Source organism: Choloepus didactylus, chromosome 18 (assembly GCF_015220235.1).
Source record: "Choloepus didactylus isolate mChoDid1 chromosome 18, mChoDid1.pri, whole genome shotgun sequence".
NCBI lineage: Eukaryota > Metazoa > Chordata > Mammalia > Pilosa > Megalonychidae > Choloepus > Choloepus didactylus.
The window spans coordinates 47,610,079-47,626,623 of record NC_051324.1 but is presented as its reverse complement, the minus strand read 5'-3'; the positions used below and the strand labels follow the sequence as shown (position 1 = coordinate 47,626,623).

General features: G+C 52.3%; 1 protein-coding gene across 11 annotated transcripts; it reads left to right on the top strand.

Moving 5' to 3' along the window:
• Positions 1–292: 292 nt before the first annotated feature.
• Positions 293–13,727, top strand: NFE2L1 (nuclear factor, erythroid 2 like 1). 11 transcript variants are annotated; one of them, XM_037808256.1, is made up of 6 exons: positions 293–423; positions 2,047–3,065; positions 7,871–8,053; positions 8,518–8,607; positions 8,830–8,988; positions 9,742–13,727. In XM_037808256.1, exons 2-6 carry the CDS (start codon positions 2,556–2,558, stop codon positions 11,086–11,088), a joined length of 2,289 nt encoding a protein of 762 aa, XP_037664184.1. In that variant the 5' UTR covers positions 293–423; positions 2,047–2,555; the 3' UTR covers positions 11,089–13,727. The 11 variants fall into 11 exon arrangements, with proteins under 11 accessions (XP_037664184.1, XP_037664180.1, XP_037664185.1 ...); XM_037808252.1 differs by having other exon boundaries at positions 7,838–8,053; XM_037808253.1 differs by having other exon boundaries at positions 329–485; positions 7,838–8,053.
• Positions 13,728–16,545: the final 2,818 nt, after the last annotated feature.

Genomic DNA, 16,545 nt, shown 5'->3' with positions numbered 1-16,545 from the left:
CTGCCTGTAACAGCTCCCTCATCCACCGCACCGCGGAGGGGTCCAGAATGCGGGGCAATAGGGCCTTCGCCCCACTCATAGGTGGGACCACGCTGAGGGGCGGGCCTGGACACCCATGGGCCATGGTCAGTGTCAGTCTTAAGAGATAGCGCAGGGGAAGGAGGATACATACTCAGTCATTGGGCTCCCTCTGCTGTCAATCAAAGCGACATCCGGCGACGGCTAAGTTCCCGGCTCGTTGATTGGAGAAACGTGTTGCTGGGAGGCCGGGGCGGGCGGGCTTCCGAGTGAAGTGGGGAGAGCCGGAGGGAGGGAAGCGGAGGCAGGGAGCTCTAGGCCGGCCGGCGGTGGTGGCGGCGAGGCCGGGATCCGGACTGAGGGCCTGCTGTGGCGGCAGCGGTGGGCGCCGAGCTCAGGCAGCGGGTATCGGGCACATTCCTTCCCCTGTCGGGAGGGGCGCCGCGCCGCGGTCCGAGGCTTACGGGGTGAGGGGCGGCGAGGTGGAGCTGAGGGTCAGGAGGCGGGAGCGCGGCAGCGGAGCGGGGTTCTTGTCGGGGCCGGGACCTGTCAGGGAGGGGCCGCGGGCCGAGGAGAACGCCTTGGTGGCTCCGGGGTGGGTTGGGCTGGGGAAGGTTAAGGGCGCTAGAAGGCGTGGTGTTGGGCCCGGGCTCGGGAGTGGGGTGGGGCGATAAGGATGGAGGGCGGGGTGGGATTTGGCTTTATGGGTGGGTCACGGCCGAGCAAGTGGCACTTGTTCGCTGCTGCCCCAGGAGGCTAGAAGCCGAGGCGCCGGGAATGGGCATGGCGACTTGGTCCCAGCCGGATTCGGGTATCCAGGGGAGGGTGGGACCGGGCTCAGGTTGGGAACCTCTGACCCTACTCGATCGCTAAGGCACCTTGTCCGGTTTTCTCGAACTTTAATCGGCTCTTGGGAGGTTTTAATAATAAATTGGTTGAGAACGAGAGTAGTGAAGCAGGAATCTTGGGTCATAATTCTGTTTACTCTAACCAACTGAGAGTGTGTGGGTAGTGCGTGCGTTCGTGTGTGTGTTTGTATCTCTCTTCCTTGTTAGAATGGAGTTGGTAGATGGATCACAGCAGAGAAGACGGCATGTCTTGGTTTATGAGATTAATGGAAGCTCAGAGATAATAGAGACCAGAAACTGGAAGGCAGGTTTACCCTCTCCTAACTTGGCGATCTGGGCTGAGAACTTGGCCAGATCCTTCTGGTTTGGCTCAGAAGGTCATATGAATGAAAAGAAAATCTGCCGGGGCAAATTCTGGATGAAATAATCCTGCCTCTAACCCCCAGCATCCCTTTCCGTCCCTATTTATTTATTTATTGTGGGAATAATAGGAATGAGAAGTCAGATTTCAAAGTTGGGAAAACAAAAGGCATTAATTATTCTCTTGTGTGAAGTTGTGGCTTGAACATTGTCCCCATGCCCTTTCACACTCTTTTTCATCCATTAATAATCTCTCCCTCCCCTTCGGAATTGGAAGGGGTGAGGATTGTAGGCAGTTATCTCCTGAGAGATGGGAAACCAACTTTCCTTTAAAATGGGAAATTGACTTCTCACACCAAAAACAGAAGCTGGGGAGGGGAGGGGGGGGGAGAGAAAGAGAGAGAGAGAGAGAGAGAGAGAGAGAGAGAGTGTGTGTGTGTGTGTGTGTGTGTGTGTGTGTGTGTATGGGGGGGAGGGGATGGAGTGGTAAATCACACAACATGTAAAATATTTTGAATGCCCTGGGCTTTTCTGCTTATCCAAAGCAGGTTACTTTTCAGGGCATTGCAAATTTAATATGCAGTAATGGGACCCTTTGTGAGCAATATTTTCCTTTTATAGTTGTTGTTTGGTCTATCACAAGTGTTTTTCTTTTCTTTTTTTTCTGAGAGTATGAGAAGTAATTTATTTTTCTCCTGTAAAGATGGCCTTTTCTTTTAATGTGCTTCCTAACCTTCTACCGTGAAGTTTTCCTACCCTGATTATATAGTGTGAAAAGCATGGAATCTTATCCTGTTGCTCTTGTGATTTCCCATTCCAGGTTTCTCTGGAAACCCCCCTGGTAAGTGTGGAGGAGGCGGGACACTCTGACCCAAGACAAAAGGCCAGTAGCTCCAGCCAAAGAAAATAAACCTTAGGAGGGAGAAGCTAAAAAAAAAAACAACCTATCAGCTGTTCCTGAGAACAGCCTGCAGTGGAGTCTCCTGAGAGGACAGCTAAAGTGAGTGAGGAAGTGACTGTATGTGGATTGTGGAGACAGTAAGTCACGTGGGCCCTGAGGGGCCTGGACTGTCTTAGGAACACTTGTACTTTCAGAGGTGAGGTGTCGAGAAGGGAAAAGTGAATGTGGTCTGGAGTGTGGCCTTGGCTCCACGGGGTGTGCTTTCCTCCGGGGCCCTCAGGGAGCTCAGCCCCTGTGTTCTGCCAGGGCAGGGCACAGGGTTGGGCACTGAGGAGGGTAACTTGCTGGCTGGAGCAGCAGAGCAGTGGCCTTGATTTGTGTTTTGGAAGATTTAAACCAAAAAGCATAAACATTCTGGTCCTTCAGCAATGCTTTCTCTGAAGAAATACTTAACGGAAGGACTCCTCCAGTTCACCATTCTGCTGAGTTTGATTGGGGTGCGGGTGGACGTGGATACTTACCTGACCTCACAGCTCCCCCCGCTCCGGGAAATCATCCTGGGGCCCAGTTCGGCCTATACGCAAACCCAGTTCCACAACCTGAGGAATACCTTGGATGGCTATGGTATCCACCCCAAGAGCATAGACCTGGACAATTACTTCACTGCCCGGCGGCTCCTCAGTCAGGTGAGGGCCCTGGACAGGTTTCAGGTGCCGACCACTGAGGTGAACGCCTGGCTGGTCCATCGGGACCCGGAGGGGTCTGTCTCTGGCAGCCAGCCCAGCTCAGGCCTCGCCCTCGAGAGTTCCAGTGGCCTCCAAGATGTGACAGACCCAGACAACGGGGTGCGAGAAAGCGAAACGGAGCAGGGATTCAGTGAAGATTTGGAGGATTTGGGGGCTGTAGCCCCTCCAGTCAGTGGAGACTTAACCAAAGAGGTTAGTGGCCCTGTGGTGGGTGGGTGGGGTTGAGGGTGGGGGGTGGGCTGGTCCTGAAGGACTGAACCAAAGAGGTTCCAGGGGAGTTTAAGGCATGGTTCTTAGTTAGGAATGGGCAGAATTATCTGATTTTAGGTTTGGAGACTGGGAGCCTTTCCCCATGTTGAACCATTGATCCACCTCTAAATGTACTGTCAGGGCAGTGGGAGGTTCCTAGAACATGCTAGTGTGTTTATTGCTTGGATTTCAACATGACCCTGGAAGCACAGGGTGGGGGAGGGAGTTGTGTTGTGATGGGCTTTGATGCAGTGTGTATCTGTTACTAAGACACAAACACTTTGTGGACTCTTGCCTTGTACCTCTCCCCCCATCAAAACGGGCATATATACCCTGGAGTTCTCCTTTGTGGTCAGGCCTCTTGTAAAGTCCTGATAAGTCAGATCCCCTGGGCCTGAGCCAAGGGGTAGATTTGGATAGTTATTCCTGGCCAGGAGAGGGCTCAGGCCGTCCTTTGGTATAAGCCCACAGCAGGGAGGAAGGAGGGAGAGGGTTAGGAGCTAGAAGAGAAATTGCATTCTACTGCCCAAGTCTGCCAGCGCCTCTCAGGTGGCCGACATGCTGTTCTGGGCAGAAGGCGATGCAGTTGCCTTGAATGAGGCACAGGGCTTCTGCTGCCCCTGCTCCACCGACATGATGAGACTGCTCTGAGCTCAGGGGCTGGCTCTGGTTTGCCTCCCAGCCTTAAGGACCTTGAAAAGAGACTCACTGCACTCTGCTAGCCATTAGGGAAGAAGAAGGCTGTATTGCAGTGGGCTGGGTTTTCCTATTGTGCTTAGGTCTGGGTGAGGGGTTGGGGTGCTGAGATGGGAGTCTGGAGGTGTGTAAAAAGTTGTACAGGTGATGGAGAACTTTGCTCCTTCTGCCCACCAGGTCAGACAAGGTTTTGCTTCACTCCCAGCCCTTGACCCTGTTCCTGAGGGAGCTCAGTTCTCTGAATGTTAGTGACCCTTAAAGACTATGGTTTCCTTTAGGCCAGTGGTCCTCAACCAGTGGTGATTTTGCCCTAGGGTACATTTGATGATGTTGGGAGGTATTTTTGGTTTCACAACTTGGGTGGGGGTGGGGGTGGTTTTCTCCTGGCATCTAGTGGGTAGAGGCCAGGGATGCTGCTAAACATCCTACAACGCACAGGCCTCACACCAGATTTCTCCAGCCTCAAATGTCCATGGTGCCAAAGCTGAGAAACATTACTCTCTGCTCAGCTGGCTCATACTGGATTTGCTGTCAGAGAGTCGAGGATTATCTGAGCCAAGGGAGTCATGAGCATATCTTATCTTTGAGTGCCTCTTCTCTTAGATTCTTATAGTGCCACTTGGAACTTTACATCGGTTCTGCTTTTCCTTTTCTTCAAATAGGCTCCAGTCTTAGCATGGTGGTCTGAGGGATGCCACCCAGCATCCTTTTCCACGCTTCCACCCCCGGTTGGCTCCCCCAGGGCTGGGTGTGACAAGGCTTGCTCCTGGGAATGTGGTATGGGGAGCCTGGCAGGGGTAGCTCCATTTCTGTTCCTGCAGGGAGCCTTCTGGGGATAGGAAGGGATGTTTTGGATATAATTGAGTGGGTTGGGGCAGACTGGGGTGGGACCCTGACCCTGCTTTCTGAGCAGACTTCTGGTCTCCTTCCATTTCTTGGCTTTGGGAAAGGTTGTGCTTCCCTTGATCCCAGGCCTTTACTGCTCCCTTTGAGAATGGGGAGGGAGGTCAGCATTAGGGGCGCAGACTGGGTGTGGGGGAAGGGAGGATTATTGTGTGTCTAGAACAACATTTCCTCAGCAACCCAGGGATAAAAATATCCAGGTCCAGAGCATGTGACAGGCTCTGCTGGCGCTGGTATTATCCCTGGGGTGGCCGTGCTCCCCCGCTGCCAGGCCTCTTCGATGGACAGCCATCACCCAGGCCCTTGTCAGGGATAGGATTCCCCTCAAATTTGGCACTCTGCCCAGAGCAGGGAGGGTGGCCTGTTTACAGCTCTTTCCAGGCTAGGAGCAGTTTGTGACCAAGGAGAACATACTGTCTCTGACCTGACCTTAGGCTCAAGGGGAGCAGCTGTGGAGAGGGAGCTGAATTTCCCCTGGAAACCAATCCAGGGAATCTGACTTGCGGTGCTGATTCTGTCAGGGGATTCTTTCCCCTGCTTTGAGAAATGTGGGCCATGTGTGGGTCAGGGAGAGAATACTCTTGAACAGTGCTGGAGTGAAAAGGGCGTAGGTGACATTGGTGGCCAGGGTTCTGCCATCAGATCCAGGTGTTGGGCTTGAGGATTGGGTCCCCTTGCTTGGGGCTAGACCTGGCTAGCACATCGCTGTGTGTATGTAGATGACTTTCACCTTTTCTCTAGTTTGACCTCTTTTAGGGTGACAAAGCCCCTGACTCCCAGGGGGTCTGGAGGCCCGGGTTCCTGCCCAGCCTGCTTTGAGATCCGTGGGTTTGAGGAGAAATGGGCAGGCCCTCCAGGGGAATGGGGAAACTGCTTCCACTTCCAGGGAAGAACTTAGATTCTCAGAGAAACTGCGGGAGGAGTAGCTGCCCAGTCCTGAGTGGGCTGGATAAGCAGGATGCGACAGGAGGGTGAGTGGCACCCCTTCCCCCCAGGGCTCCAACACTGCGCCACCCAGCTGATTGACTGGGTTGGGTGGGGCTCCCCGCCCCTGGGTGCATCTCCTCAAGGAGACGGAGGCGGCCCAGAGATGGGCTGGTTCCTTGCGGCAGCTTCTCCAGCTGTCCTGGTGCAGAGATTGGCTCCCGTCGGCAGCTAGGTAACAGGCGGTGGGAGGGGATTGGCTCCCTCCGCATCTCCAGCGGAGACTTGGGGGAGGAGATTGGCTCTCGTCGCAGCCAAGGTAACGGCAGTGGGAGGGGATTGGCTCTTTCCGCAGCCAGCTGCTGACCTGGGGGAGGGGATTGGCTCTCTGCAGCCTCAGCAGTGACCTGCGGGTGGGAGGGGGAGGGGATTGGCTCCTTGCTGCAGCCTAGGTAACAAGTTTGGGGGGCGTGGGGAGGGGGAGAGAGGGAGGAGCGGGAGGCTAGGCCCAGGAGGGAGCTTGCTTTCCTCTGCAGCTTGAGCGCGGAGCATGGGGTGGGAATCCCATCTCACTGCAGCCTCTGCGGTGAGCTCAGGGTGGGGGCTGCCGGGCGCCTGAGTGGAACTGGGGTTGTGAGGTGGGAGGGGGCTGCTCAAGGATGGAGGAAGGGAGCTGGGCAGGGCCGCCCAGGCAGCAGCATGGGCGGGGCCCCCTCCTTGGGCCCCTCGGAGCTAGCGAGGGGCCACCCTTCCAGTCTGGTGTGCTCCCTGCAAGCCCAGAGCTCCCTGCAGCCCCCTGTCCGGCTTTCCGGCACCGGCTGCCCTGGGGCTCATCTCGCAGACCATGACCCGCCTGGACCGCAGCTCTCACAGTGGTAGGGGCCATTCCAAAGGGAGCCGGCCCCTTAACTCTTTGCTGGCTGGTCATCGGGTGGCCCAGCCCCCTTCTGCTCCTGGGTCCAGGGCTTCAGTTCAGGTTGGTGTATGTGGGGAGGCTATGGAGAGGTACAGCTGGGAGGTCTTAGGATCAGGGAGGGGTATGGTGGGAAAGGGATGCCTGGTTCTGGCTAGGGAAGTGGGTTTAAGGATATTGCTTTCTGGAAAGTGTTTGTCTGCTTTTTAATCCTTGAATGGAAGGCAGCAGTTGAGGGTTTCTTCATGCTTGTGAGGAGGGCTCCATCACAGGGCCGGCATGTATAGGAAACCTCACCGTGTCTATTTATTGGCAGTTCTATGCTGGTGGCTATGGGGGAGGCAGTTGGTGCAGGAACTGATCTGGAGCCACCAGGGTAGAGCAGGAGGGAGGCATTTTGGTGCCCAAGGCAGCAGTCATGGCTGTGGAGTGATGGGGGTTGTGTCCTTGAGTGGGTTGTCGGATGGGGAGTCGTGAGTCCTGGGGTACGGTTAAGGAAGAGTGAAGAGCAATGGTGTGAGGGGACAGAGGAGGGCTTGCCTTGGCAGGGGTGGGTGGCCAGTGGGGATCATCTGACTCTGCCTGAGGCTCTCCTGGGATAGAGGCAGCTTGCTGGGATCAGCTGAGAATGGCAGTTCTGGCAGGATGGATCTTGAGGTGAGCCTGGGCTTTAAGAGTTGTGTGTGTTCATCCTATCCTTGCTCTCAGTCAGGGAAGGGGAATGGCTATAGGAAGGGCTGGAGAGAGCCTGTCCTTGTCATTGGTTGCATCAGGTGGTTGGAAATGCAGGGATTTTCCTCACCATCCCACCCCACCCCTTTATGCAAATGAAATGGCACCACAGGCTGATGCAAGCCTGGCCACTGGAAAGCAATTCTGCACGACAATTTGCCTGTGCTTGCCATGGCCAGTTTCCTACAAGCCGAATTTTAAGGGGTTCCCATTCCCGCAATGAGAAGTGTCTCCCACTTCCCCATGCCTTCTTATGCAGGGATGAAGTAGCCCCACCTCTTGGCTGGGTGTGCCTCGTGTCCAGATCCTCAGCCCACAGGCCTACGTGGTGATGGTCACGCTAGTGGTTTTATGAGTGGCTCTTGTTTTATTTGGAGGCGGGGAGCAATATCTGGAAATCGATGGATGAAGCCTTGCTGGTGCAGAGGGGACGGGGTAGAGGCTGGCAGGTGTAGGGCTGGGAAAGGCCCCGCCCAGGACTAATTGGAGTGATGGGTAGGAGGGCCCTGCGATGCAAGAGCTAAAGTCATGGTGGTCTATCTTTCAGGACATAGATCTGATTGACATCCTTTGGCGGCAGGATATTGACCTGGGGGCTGGGCGTGAGATTTTTGACTATAGTCACCGCCAGAAGGAGCATGATGTGGATAAGGAGCTGCGAGATGGAGGAGAGCAGGGGGACACCTGGCCAGGCGAGGGTGCAGAGGCTCTGGCACGAAGCCTGCTAGTGGATGGAGAAACTGGGGAGAGCTTCCCTTCACAGGTAACATCACCTTTGCCCAGTGGGCTTGCTGTTTCTCCCTATGCCCCCAAAACATACAAACCAGGGTGGATTTCTTCTGGGAACTTTCCCCTAAGGAAGGCAGGTCATGTGTGTGGGATGGACTTGAATGTACATTTTGGGTTGGGGTCTCTAAGTCCCAGTGGCTGGGCTGAGGAAGGGAGAGTGGATGAGCAACTGAAGCAGAGGGCCAGGTCCTGGCAACAATACAGAGGAGGCAAAGCATCTAGCATCCTCCTTGCTTCAGAACTCTTCCACTCTCCCTTCTCTTTTCCCTGGAGTTTGGGACTTGGGGTCAACCATTTTCCCAGGTCCGGGAGGGAGGTTGCAGGCCTGCAACCATCCAGGTCTTCATTCGGTTTCCCACTGAGAGCCTGGGGAAGAGGCCTCAGCTTACAGACAGCCAAGGCTCAGGTCAGTCAGACTTACAGTTGCTATTGCCACAGGTGCCTGGTGGGGAGGACCAGACGGCCCTGTCCCTGGAAGAGTGCCTTAGGCTGCTGGAGGCCACCTGCCCCTTTGGGGAGAATGCTGAGGTGAGCAGGACTCCAGGGAGAGGCAACTGAGCAGGGCAGCCTGCACATGGCATATCCCTTCGTGGCTGGCTGAGGTGCCAGCTCTCAGTTTTGGCCTTGTCCTGGCTGTTGGGGGTGAATTCAGAGGAAGGAAGGAACAGAGAATCAGGTGGTAATCTCCGGGAGGAAAGCAAAACGTGGTCTTTCCTTCTCCCTGTTGATGCCTTTGTGTTTTAACCCCAGTTTCCAGGAGATGTTTCCAGCATAACAGAAGCAGTGCCTAGTGAGAGTGAGCCTCCAGCTCTTCAGAACAACCTCTTGTCTCCTCTCCTGACGGGGACAGAGTCGCCATTTGATTTGGAGCAGCAGTGGCAAGATCTCATGTCCATCATGGAAATGCAGGTAGAAGCATCAAAACAGGGCAGACCACATCAGATTTTACGTAGGGTGTGTTAGCACTCAATTGCTTTTCCACCTCTGGGGAAAGAGAGTAACACATATGGATCTGTCTGATCCATAGGAAAGTGGGAATACTGAGAGGTAACTGTCTGGGTGTCTCCTTGGAGTGGTGGGGAGTACCGTGGAGGGTGGTTTGGGTGTCCTGTCTTCCTTTCTTTTAGGCAGATAGTCACTTGGCTGGGTGCTTTGGAGGTTCAGCATAAATAATAGCTGACAGTCACATGGTGTTTTATAGCCATCGTCACTTGGCCCTTAACGTAGTGTAGTCAGCTGATACTTTCAATGCCAGGCAGCAGAAGCTCAAGAGAGGTTAACTGATTTGCCCATGGTCACATAGCAAGTGGTGTGGCTAGGTTTTTGGGTGTTTTTTTCCATCGTGCTGAGTTTGCAGCAGAGGGGTAGTTTGTGTTTTCTTATTCTCCCTCCAAGATGGGGAGTCTTGCCAAACATGACCAGGAGCTGGTCAGTTCCTGCATTTGGGGTGGAGTCCAGAGGAAGGAACCCATCCTTGCCAGGCCTGGTGGACCAGGCTGGGCCAGGAGCTGACACTGTGGGCTCTAGTTTCCAATCTCTTGCCTGTAGCCCAGTACTGCTGTGGCTCTGTTGGGTGCCTGTGGAGCACGTCTGCCCTGCCCCCTTGCCTGGGGAGGGGCTCCGAGGAGCAGACTGAGCAGTGATGCTCTTCTCCCCTCCCAGGCCATGGAAGTGAACACCTCAACAAGTGAAATCCTGTATAACGCCCCTCCTGGAGACCCACTGAGCACCAACTACAGCCTTGCCCCCAACACTCCCATCAATCAGAATGTCAGCCTGCATCAGGCATCCCTCGGGGGCTGCAGCCAGGACTTTTCGCTCTTCAGCCCGGAGGTGGAGGGCCTTCCTGTGGCCGGCAGCTCCACCCTGCTGCCCCTGGTCCCCAGTAATTCCACCAGCCTCAACTCCACCTTTGGCTCCACCAACCTGGCAGGGCTCTTCTTTCCACCCCAGCTCAACAGCACAGCCAATGACACTGCAGGCTCAGAGCTGCCTGACCCCTTGGGGGGCCTGTTAGACGAAGCCATGCTGGACGAGATCAGCCTCATGGACCTGGCCATTGAAGAAGGCTTTAACCCTGTACAGGCCTCCCAGCTTGAAGAGGAGTTTGACTCTGACTCAGGCCTCTCCCTGGACTCGAGCCATAGCCCTTCCTCCCTGAGCAGCTCTGAAGGCAGCTCTTCCTCTTCCTCCTCTTCCTCTTCCTCCTCTTCCTCAGCTTCTTCCTCAGCCTCTTCCTCCTTTTCCGAGGAAGGTGCTGTTGGTTACAGCTCTGACTCTGAGACCCTGGATCTGGAAGAGGCCGAGGGCGCGGTGGGCTACCAGCCTGAGTATTCCAAGTTCTGCCGCATGAGCTATCAGGATCCGTCTCAGCTCTCCTGCCTGCCGTACTTGGAGCATGTGGGCCACAACCACACATACAACATGGTGCCCAGTGCCCTCGACTCTGCTGACCTGCCGCCACCCAGCACCCTCAAGAAAGGCAGTAAGGAGAAGCAGGCCGACTTCTTAGATAAGCAGATGAGCCGGGATGAGCATCGAGCCCGAGCCATGAAGATTCCCTTCACCAATGACAAAATCATCAACCTGCCTGTGGAGGAGTTCAATGAGCTGCTGTCGAAATACCAGCTGAGTGAGGCCCAGCTGAGTCTTATCCGCGACATCCGTCGCCGGGGCAAGAACAAGATGGCGGCACAGAACTGCCGGAAGCGCAAACTGGACACCATCCTGAACCTGGAGCGAGACGTGGAGGACCTGCAGCGCGATAAAGCCCGGCTGCTGCGGGAGAAGGTGGAGTTCCTCCGGTCGCTGCGGCAGATGAAGCAGAAGGTCCAGAGCCTGTACCAGGAGGTGTTTGGGCGGCTGCGGGATGAGAACGGGCGACCCTACTCGCCCAGTCAGTACGCGCTGCAGTATGCCGGGGATGGCAGCGTCCTCCTCATTCCCCGCACGCTGGCCGACCAGCAGGCCCGGCGGCAGGAGAGGAAGCCAAAGGACCGGAGAAAGTGAGTCTGGGGTGGAAGGGGGTCGACGCTCACCAAGACCAGAACTGGAGAAGGGCTGGGCCTGGACCTGGACCTACAGCGGGACTTTATTGCCTTCTTATCTAATATATCTTCTCAGATGGGATGACTGCGGGTCAGTGTATAGGAAGGGCGGGCGCAGGCGCTGGCTGGCTCAGCTTCCCCCACTGGGGTGGGGTGGAAGTGGCCAGACCATTGGGTGGACAGGGTCCTCACTCTGCTCCTTTCCTTTGAGGGAAGGGGTAGTGCTGGCATTGCCGGAGGTAAAGGAACTACTCAGAGCAGAGGTCGAAAAAGGGGAATGGCAGGACTTGTGAGAGGAGAGGAAAGTAGTAGAAAGTCATTCCTGAAAGGAAGGAAGGAAGCAAGCCCCAAAAAATCAAAGCAGGAAGAAAAGCAAAGGGAAGGTTACGTTTGGCTTCGGCCAGGATTCCGGGCAGCAGGTTTTTGTGACTGTGGGTGGACTGGGTGGGACCAGGTTATTGGTGTGAGTAAACCCCGTTTCACCCCAGGGAGGGGTGATGCAGACGGGCGCTGGGGGTGGGCTCTGCTGACTCTTTCTGCTCCTTGCACTTCGGCATCCCTGAGGGCAATCTCCTGCAATGTTTTGAACGAATGGGGGCCACTGGGACCGAACACTGGCTTGGAGGTTTTAGCATCAAAGGGCTGAGTGAACAGGAAAGGGTGGCAAGGCCCCACACTGTAGCAGCCCCAACACCAAGCATGTCACTCACTGCCCTGCCACTGCCATCCCCTTGTGGGCTCCAGCTGTCCCTGAGCTGAGGCTCCGATCGCCTCCACCAGAGCCTGCATGCGAATGCCGTACTCCTCGGGCTGTGTTCGCCCACCCCTCCCTCACCGCTGCCTGCAGTGCTGGGTGCCGGCAGTGCTTCCTCTTCCGGGGCCACCTCTGAGGCAGGGGGATGATTTGGAGGGAGAAGCCAGCGCAGCACCCTCCAGGCAGTATTCAGCACAAACCTGGGGAGTGACCCTTCCTTCAGGCCTCCTTCCCGCCACCACCAACTGGGCTTGTCACTGAAAAACAACAAAACTACAAAACCCAGCAACAACAAAAAACTAGTTCTCTTAGAATTTCTTGCGCTTTGATTTTTTTAGGACTTGAGCCCTGTTTCATTTGTAGGGTCTAGAATGCTTGTGTTGAGTAAAAAGGAGATGCCCCTAAATATTCAAAGCTGCTAAATGTTCTCTTTGCCATAAAGACTCCGTGTAACTGTGTGAACACTTGGGATTTTCTCCTCTGCCCCAAGGTCTCAGTCTGCTTTCTTTTCGGGGTTTCTTTCTAGGAGAAAGAGATGTGCATGTGATGGGGCTGAGAGCACTTTCTTTCAGGCTCTCAGCACGGGCAGCTTCTCCACAGCCCCTGCAGGGAGGGGTCCTGGACACTGCCTGGGGGGTGCAGAGAAGGGCAAGGCCAGATGATGGCTCCAGGACCCAGCATCTTTACTTTTGCCACCCCTGCCCTTTCTGGAATACTCTCTGTCCCAGTCTAGCAGAAACAAGTTGAGGAGAGTGAAGCACTGATTCCCCCTCCCCATGGGGAGGGGTTGCGGTTTCTAACCAAGTAGTGGGATATAAGGCGTGAGCCTGAGAAATGCTTTTATAAATTATTTTCCTTGTAGATTTATTTTTAATTTATCTCTGTGACCTGGCAGGGAGAGGGGAGAGAGATGCTGTGAGCACATGACAAAAATAAAATAAAATAAAATGGATGATTCATTCTCAAGTGCAGTTTTTCCCTACTTTGAGTTCAAATTGAAGGTAAAGGAAATAGGCCCCATGGGGGAGGACTGGCCCTCGTGTGGCTCAGGCAAAGCTCACACGGGAACGTCAGTAGAAAGCAGGGGAGGCTGATGGCAGGGAATTTAGAAAGACACATCTTAAATACTGTAGTGAACCTTCTTAGCAGGTGTTAGGGACCTCTCTATCGGATATGCCAACTAATGCTATGTCAGAGGGAGGACGCAAATCTTTTGACCTCTCCTTTCTCACAGGGCTAGGCTAGGTGGACATGTTCTGTTACCTGGCCCAGCTCCCTACCTGTCCATCTACTACAAATTGCATTTTTAAGCTAGACTCGACTGTTACGTCTCTGGTGGCCCCATCTGCCAAACAGGGACACAGCACTGAACTGCAGTAACAACCCAAATCAACGGGGCCTACACACCAACCACTGCCCTCTAAGGTACCTCTGGATTGTTGCTGGAACCACCAGAGGCCTGTCCTGGGGTGGGTGCTTGGCAATGCTGGGGCACGAATGCCTACCTGCAGTTCTCTGAGATTGTTGCCAAGGCTGAGAAGCAGCTACAGTTCCCACGGTGGGCTCCCTGAGCTTTAGTTGCCAAGTACCACTGTGTCACCTGGCCCAGCCCATTAATGATGCTACTAGAATTGTCCCATAGACTGGGACAGAATTCTAAGGATAACATTGATTTCTAATTTGTTTCAATGTACAAGGGTTTTTTTTTCCTATCTATTTGGAAAGGGTAGGTCATCTCTCACAAGAGCTCTTTTCTAATTAGGCATTGACTATAAGCCAGGTAAACTAAGATTCTTTAAAAAAAAAAAAAAAAGGACTAAAAATTTAAGTTTTAAAAACATGGTGATGATGGGGAAAAAAAAGCCAAATAGTATATAGAAGGTGAAAAAAAAAAAACCCAAATTGTATATGGAAGGGTACACTGTGACAGGTAAAATTCAGGGCTAGTTATTCAGTGTTTTTGTATCCCTTCCAGAAATGTGTATTTTTGTTTGTTTGTTTAGTACACAATTAGGCTATACCTTTTATCCTTGTTTTGCAACTTTTTTTTTCTTTAAACTTAACAGATTTAAAGATTTTTCAAGACAAAAATTCCTCTATTTATCCCCTTTGCTAGTGTTGTTCTTGGCCTGGGAAAGTCTTTTTGTTGACCCCATGCCCCCTTACGGAGAGATGTGCAGGTTTATCTAGGATCATGCTGATTAGCTGGGCTCTTGGCCAAGTTGGTCACAGCCGTGGCGCTGACCTCTTTTTACTGCTGGCAGGTGGACTGGGTGTTCCATCCTCAAGGCTCTTCTGGCAGGAAGAAAGGGGGACTCAAGTAAGGCCTGTGGAAGCTGCTACCACTAACCCATCCACCCAAGACACAAAATGAAAAGAGGTCCTGGGGAGAGGTAGGGAGATAAGCAGGCCTTAGGCTTAATTAAGGACCTAATTCAGGGTGACCTGCTTGGGTGGGTGGGGAGGGAAGGCTTGGTTTGTCCTATCAGTCCTAGGCATTATTCAAACTGATTGTTGCATGTAAGGGGATGGAAATAAACTCATCATTTCAATCTTGCCCTGCACAAAGTTTCACCAGTGAACCCAGGGTTATTTCATTGTCAATAAAAAACAAGAAATATAGAATTGAGGGGGAAAAACAGTGATTTGGAGACATGCTTCCATGTCATCAAGACCTGGATTCTATGGCTGACCCCTGCACCGCCACATCCTTTGCTGGGAAAGATGAACTGCTTGGGAAATGGGGGGTACCTTCTACAGAGCCCTGCCTGCCTTAAGGCCTCATCGCTGCTTTCACAACCTTCCAGCCAAACCAGACCTTGCTGTTCTTCGTTTGGCAAATAACTGGAACAAGTGCCTTGCAGGAAAAAACGTCCCTGCCACCCTCAAGTATCCTGTCATCTAGAAGGTAGTGACCAAGAGCAACATGTTTGTTAAATATATACTTTTAGAGTACTCCTTGATGCTACAGATATACCAACAGGTACTAGAAAGGGTGTCGGGCTCTCTGAAAGTCATTTTCCCAATGAAGTGTACAAATTCTCTAATGTTCAAAACACGTGCTTGAGTATCATGAGTGGTTAAACTTTGTTTTCCTATCACTGGTCCATCTGGTAAGAAGTTAAAGGGAACTAACAAACCTTCTACTTGTCATTTCGTCAGTGAACCAAGAATGAAGCTTCTCACCTTAACTTTCTTCTCACCTAGAGGGCAATCATCCTCTTTCCTCTCGTTCTAAACTTGGTAGTAGAGAATGAGCATGTGGGGGATGAACCTGGGGATACATATAAAACAACACCTGATTTGTGTCATGTCCTTGTTCTGTCCAGGACTTCTATGAAAGTTCACGTCTGCCTAATTAGTTGGGAGATAGAATCTAACACAGAAGGAGAGCATGAGACTGCTAAAGAGGTGTTTTCAAAACCAGCTGGTAGAAGCCCTTAAAGTGGGTTCTTTTCCAACCTAATTTAAATTGCGGAATGAAGATAAGTTGCACAGTAGTTTTTACTTAATAACAGATGCTAGTTCAACCAAAGAAACAAAACTTCGTTCACCTGGGATGGGGGGTGGGGGGTGGTAGAGAAAAGACCAAGGAATTGGAGCGCTGCCTTTAGTTTTAAACATAAATTTAATTAGGCTAATTCAATCGACTTAAACCTTCCAATCCTCAGGTTAAGAGCCATAGTAGTAATTGGAAAATGGGCTAGTATCCCAGAGCGATGCCCTAAAGTTGCCCAGCCTGACCCTAGGCTATGCAAACAGTAAGCAGGGCAGGCTTGGTCAAAGTCAACTGTGATTAAAATTCCATTTGTGTATACAATGTGTATACAATGTCCATAAAAATCAACAAAGTCACAATGGAGACTCAATCCTGTTGGTGAATATTTAAACACAAACTATTTAATGTAAACAAAAACCAGAGAAGCTGAATTGTCAACACATTCTAAACCCTGTTGTTTTGCTCTTGCCTCACTTCTGCCACCTCACTGGCCTAACTAAGGAACAACAAAAAAAAACAAAAAAACTCCAACAACAACAACAAAAAACTTAGACGTGGTCTACTCTGCTTGCCCCCAGGGAGCAGGGCCAACTATGCTTTTCATCCCAGCAGGATGGTTTTGTTTCAGATTTCATTTACTTTTAACAAATCAGCTGTCTGTTCTGGGGTAAGCTCACAAGGCCAAGTTCAGTTAAAGGTCATCCATATAAGAGAGATGAGTACATTGGCTAGGAAAGCAGTAACTTTTGAAGAAAACCTCTGTGCTGGGCATAGTCAAACCAAGGTGATGTGCCAGTCCACAGAAACTGATAAAGAAAAGCCCCTTAATTACACACCAAATTACCTCCTACCCCCTATTGCTAAAAGGCAAGGTTAAGCCGAGACTCTTTTAAAAAAACTAAGCAATGCTGGCCTGGTAGTGATGTTATTTCAGTTAAATTCTGCAAGGGGAGAAACACTTGAGCCTGGATTTAATACAGTCCTATCAGCTCTGAATTTTAATGAGAACATCCTCATGAGAAGGCCCAACTTGCACATCTGGTTAAATGCAAATACGAATCAGGTAAACTGATCAGATTAATTTGATCTCAACAGAACCCAGCTCCATAGTTCAGGATGTGTAGCTATTGCAAAGACCAGTTCCACCAAATTGTTTTGGAGTTAGC

Excerpts from the sequence above, each read along its gene's own strand:
- NFE2L1 (XM_037808252.1), top strand. The coding sequence starts at position 2,556 with ATGCTTTCTCTGAAGAAATACTTAACGGAAGGACTCCTCCAGTTCACC. Across the intron at positions 8,608-8,829 it reads CCTTTGGGGAGAATGCTGAG|TTTCCAGGAGATGTTTCCAG; the intron begins GTGAGCAGGACT and ends TTTTAACCCCAG. Across the intron at positions 8,989-9,741 it reads TGTCCATCATGGAAATGCAG|GCCATGGAAGTGAACACCTC; the intron begins GTAGAAGCATCA and ends CTCCCCTCCCAG.